Here is a 5,392-nt window from a genome sequence, read left to right on the forward strand (position 1 = left end):
ATTTGTGTGAGAGTGTTTCAGTTACTGTGGGGCCAGGAACCCACACAGCTCAGTGGGAAGAGGGAATAATACCAATGGAGAGAGTCAAACTGAGCCAGGTCACAGATTGGAGATGGCAGAAGTGCCCCATTCTTATAGAGACAGGAAGAGCATCAGAATTTGATGGTCATTCCAGATACCAGCACAGTGCCCAGTTAGAAGATGATTTCTCTCTCCAGCTTGGGTTGAACTTCACTGTAACAGTGTGATGACAGATCACACCTTGGCAACTAAAGTGATCTCATCTGAAATGTTGTCCTACACCCATTGATGGATTTTGTAAATCTTTTTACAGGTTAAAAATGACGAGGAATTTGTCTACAGAAATCTAGAATACAACACACCAGTTTTGCTGTCTCTGTCCAGATATTTAAGAAGTGGAGCAAGGGATTCACTCGATCATCCTTCCTGCTCAGACAGTGGGAATCGATTCAGTCGGTCATTTCAACTGAAGGTACATCAGCAAGTTCACACTGGGAAAGGCCATTCGTCTATTCTGTGTGTGAGAAGGGATTCAGTCAGTCTTCCCACCTGTGGACACCAGAGGCTGGTCATCTGCTGAATTTGTGGGGTAGGATTCACTTGGTCATCTGACCTAATGGCTCACCAGCGAATTCACACCGGGGAGCGGCCGTTCACCTGCTCAGACTGTGGGAAGGGATTCTCTCGGTCATCTTACCTAATGGTACACCAGCGAATTCACACTGGAGAGTGGCCGTTCTCCTGCTCGGATTGTGGGAAGGGATTCACTTGGTCATCTCAACTGAAGGTACATCAGCGACTTCACACTGGCGAGAGGCCGTTCACCTGCTCAGACTGTGGGAAGGGATTCACTTCGTCATCTCAACTGAAGGTACATCAGCGAGTTCACACTGGAGAGAGGCCGTTCACCTGCTCAGACTGTGGGAAGGGATTCACTCAGTCATCTGACCTAATGGCTCACCAGCGAGTTCACACTGGGGAGAGGCCATTCACCTGCTCGGACTGTGGGAAGGGATTCACTTGCTCATCTCACCTGAAAGTACATCAGCGAGTTCACACCGGGGAGCGGCCATTCACCTGCTCAGACTGCGGGAAGAGATTCACTATGTCATCTGATCTACTAAAACACCAGTCAGTTCACACCAGAGAGAGGCCATTCACCTGCTCAGACTGTGGGAAGGGATTCACTCGGTCATCTTACCTAATAGTACACCAGCGAATTCACACTGGAGAGTGGCCGTTCTCCTGCTCGGATTGTGGGAAGGGATTCACTTGGTCATCTCAACTGAAGGTACATCAGCGACTTCACACTGGCGAGAGGCCGTTCGCCTGCTCAGACTGTGGGAAGGGATTCACTCTGTCATCTCATCTGAAGGAACATCAGCGAGTTCATACTGGAGAGAGGCCATTCACCTGCTCAGACTGTGGGAAGGGATTTGCTTCGTCATCTCCACTGAAGGTACATCAGCGACTTCACACTGGCGAGAGGCCATTCACCTGCTCAGTGTGTGGGAAGAGATTCACTTTGTCAACTGATCTACTGAGACACCAGTCAGTTCACACCAGAGAGTGGCCATTCGCCTGCTCAGACTGTGGGAAGGGATTCACTTTGTCATCTAAACTGAAGGTTCACCAGCGAGTTCACACTGGGGAGAGGCATTTTTATGCTCAGACTGTGAGAATGGATTCACATCGTCATCTAAAGTGAAGGTACATCAGAGAGTTCACACTGGGGAGAGGCCGTTCACCTGCTCAGACTGTGGGAAGGGATTCATTCTGTCATCTCAACTGAAGGTACATCAGCGAGTTCACACTGGGGAGAGGCCGTTCACCTGCTCAGACTTTGATAAGAGATTCTCTCAGCCAAATCAACCAAATGTGCATCATTGAGTTCACACTGGGGAGAGGCCGTTCCCCTGCTGTGAATGTGGGAAAGGATTCACTCAGTCATCTAACCTTATGTAAATCCCGTTTTGGCTAGCAGCTTAATATCGGGGGTGATAGCCCCCCAGCCTGGGAAAACTTAAGAAATCTCATTTGGTTGAATGCTGTGTGATGTGTCCCCTGTTACAAATCAGTACCCCGAAATAACAAAAACAGTACAGAGTATGTGATTATACGATTGAGCTTTATAATTCTTACTTTGACTATAGGGTCAGGAAAGAAAACCAAAAAAAGAAAAGGGGCCCACTCACTCCATTCCTGTCTTCTCATTTCTCCCCGGCAAAAGACTGGGAAAATCTCTCTTCCAGACTCACATGAAAGAACAACATTTCTCTCACTGGATAGCCCCGCATTCCAAAATCCTGTTATCTCTAGTCGTAACCTAAAGATTGCTGCTACAGAGAAACCATTACCTCAGCAGTGAAACATTACAGAGAGGCCATTACATTAGCAGTGAAACTTACAGCATATTACACTTGTGACACACTACCGGGTTCACACTGGGGAGAAAGTTTCAATCGGCTACATGCTGGATATTTGTCCATCACCATTGCTGAATGCAATTTCGAGGGTGACTGTTGGTGCTGAACTCTGTAATTATTGCTGCTGGTCACCACACCCAGTTCTGCACACTGGTCACTGGGTACGGGGGGACTTTCTTCTGCTGCATATTCACCTTTAATGGGACTGGAGTTTAATATTCTAGATCTGAGACATATAAATCAGTTCTATTTTAAACTCTGTCTCCGGTACTTAGTGAATTTATGACACACCTAGTGTACAGTAGAGAGTCAACTCAGGCCGGCTGGACCCTGCCAGTGATTCTGTTCCATGACAGTCCTTTTAAATCCACCCTTGTTGTTCATCTCTCGCTCTCCCTGTGGGATGGGGTCCAAACAGTCACCACTCTGTGGGTGAAGAGGTTTTGCTTGAATTTTCTGCAGACTGAACAAGTCGAGCTGACTGCAGTTCTGTCTGAGATGTTCTTCGCCCCTCAAATCTCTGGGCTGAGGAAGAACGTCATTGGGAGTTAACCTCTTTATTCAGGGCTCATTCCCACATTATGGGTCATTTTCTCTGCTTCTGAAGGGTTGTAAGGAAATACCACTGTCCTCTAAAGACTGAAATCAGAATGGGAAACCATCAGTTGGATGTTCAACAGAACAGGGTCAGAAACCAGAGGCGGGTCTGCACAGGGCAGAGTTTGGGGCTCTGGACGATGGTCGGGGTAAGAATGTATGATGAGGAGAAGGGAATCAGCAGCGGGGCATGGCAACGAATGACAGAGTAAAAACATTTGGAAGCTGATTGACAGAGAAAATAATTTGTTTGTCTGACTGGTGACACAAACAATGCCCGTGGTGAGGTGCTCCACTGGTCGAGGAACATGTGTGTGTTGGGAATGGTTTTATCTATTGAGGGAGTTGTTCCTGCTTGTTTATCCTGTAATATTATATCCGGATGGTTATTATGGGTTGTTCTATCTGTAATAATGTATTGATTATCATATAATTTGTAAGATTTGGACTATAAAACTGGATCGGGCTTGAATTTATGATGCCTTAATGAAGTGATGAAGGGCATTCATGAGTAGGTACTTTAAAGCAAGAATTTGGTGAGTGATATTTGCCACTTGATTGTACCTTTGTAAGTAATCAGATTGAGCTAAACTGCTGCAGGATCCTGAAATGTGTTGGATTGTGTCTGGTTTCCGCTAATATTTTCTGCAATTACTGCCTTATTTGTTTGTATTTCATGTACTTTTGATTTTTTTTTTCCTTTTGTTAACCACCTTGTCCTGTATTTCTGCAAGGACCCCCTCTGTTTCTGGGAAGAGGTCTCCAACTCTCAGTCAGGTGCTCGATGCTTCCTTGTCATCATCTCGTCTGCTCAGGTCATTGGGATGTCTCCCATGGAGGGTCATACTTATTCCACTGGTTAATGTTTTCTTCCATAGTGATGATTCCTTTTTCTGAGTTGGCCTCTCATTTAAGTTTTCTGGTCTGTATTTCTTATTGTGATTGCATACACACACCTGGAGTGCTGAATCCTGTTCATTTTTGATGAAAATATATACTTAGATGTTTTATCTGACTGTTGTGTTTTTTTTCATGTGTGTTATTTCTCTTCCTCCTTCTGTCCAAGGTAGTGGTAATCTAAATGGGTTTGAGTGTAAATAGTCTTTTCTAAAGTTGTTATTTATCTTTGTAAATTTTACTGATTGAAATGGGACCAAGGTATTTTTATATTAAAAAAAGTCAATGTTGGTTTTGATGAAAGTATTTATTGCCTTTGTTGTATTTGTTAACAATTGAGCTCTGGTTGGCAGGTTTTTTTAAGCTTTGAACTAAATTTTGTCAAAGGTTTTCCCTATTTTGCACTACTTTCTATTTTCCTTGTTGATATTCCAGATATGTGGGTATCAAGATTCCAGATGAAGGGTCTTGGCCCGAAATGATGATTCCCATCCATAGATGCTGCCTGACATGCTGAGCTCCTCCAGCACTTTGTGTGTAGTTCTCTAGATTTCTAGCATCTGCAGATCCACTTGTTTCCCAGATACGTTTCTTGAAAGAACAAGCTGGTATTGGGGTTATGTGGGTCTGTTTGTAAAATATTAAATAACATCATTAGAAAGAGGTGGCATAGGGTTGGAAGGTGTAGAACCTGTGGGTAGAATTAAGGAACAGCAAATGTAAAAAAAAAAGTCCCTGATGGGAATTGTATAGAGACTCCCAAACAGTAGTGAGTATGTGGGCCACAAATTACAATGGGAGATAGAAAATGTGTGCCAAAAGGGCAATGTTACAATAGTCATGGGGAATTGTCATGCAGGTGATTAGGAAAGTTAGGATAGTGCTGATCTCAAGAGGAGGAATTCCTAGAATGCCTACAAGATGCTTTTTTAGAGCAGTTCATGGTTGAGACCACTTGGGGATCAGCTATTCTGGATTGGGTGTTGTAATGAACCAGAATTAATTAGGTCTCTTAAGTTCAAAGAACCCTTAGGGGCAAGTGATCTTAATATGATCAAATTCACCCTGACATTAGAGAAGGAGAAGCTAAAGTCAGGTGTGGAATAAAGTGAACTAGAGAGGCATGACAGCAGAATTGGTCAAACTGGTTTGAGAAGAATACGGGCAGGGATGAAAACAGAGCAGCAATGGCTGGAATTTCTGGAAGCAATTCGGAAAGCACAGGATAGACACATCACAGAGAGGAAGTAGTATTCTAAAGGTAAGGTAACAAAACTGTGACTGATATGAGAAACCAAAAAACAACATAAAAACCAAAGAGAGGGCATGGAGCAAAAATTACTGGGAAGTTAGAGGATTGGGAAGCTTTTAAAAACCAACAGAATGCAACTAAAATAATTAGGAAGGAAAAGATGGAACACATAGGTGAGCTAGCCAGTAGTATTAAAGAG

At 43.9% G+C, this 5,392-nt stretch overlaps 1 protein-coding gene across 1 annotated transcript; it reads left to right on the plus strand.

Moving 5' to 3' along the window:
• Window positions 1–844: 844 nt before the first annotated feature.
• On the plus strand, window positions 845–1,834 carry LOC140207986 (uncharacterized; the record flags this gene model as incomplete). Its single annotated transcript, XM_072276518.1, has 1 exon — window positions 845–1,834. A coding segment is annotated over one exon (885 nt), but the record flags the coding sequence as incomplete, so codon positions are not given.
• Between the last annotated feature and the right edge of the window lie 3,558 nt (window positions 1,835–5,392).

Source organism: Mobula birostris, chromosome 13 (genome assembly GCF_030028105.1).
Source record: "Mobula birostris isolate sMobBir1 chromosome 13, sMobBir1.hap1, whole genome shotgun sequence".
Taxonomy (NCBI): Eukaryota; Metazoa; Chordata; class Chondrichthyes; order Myliobatiformes; family Myliobatidae; genus Mobula; species Mobula birostris.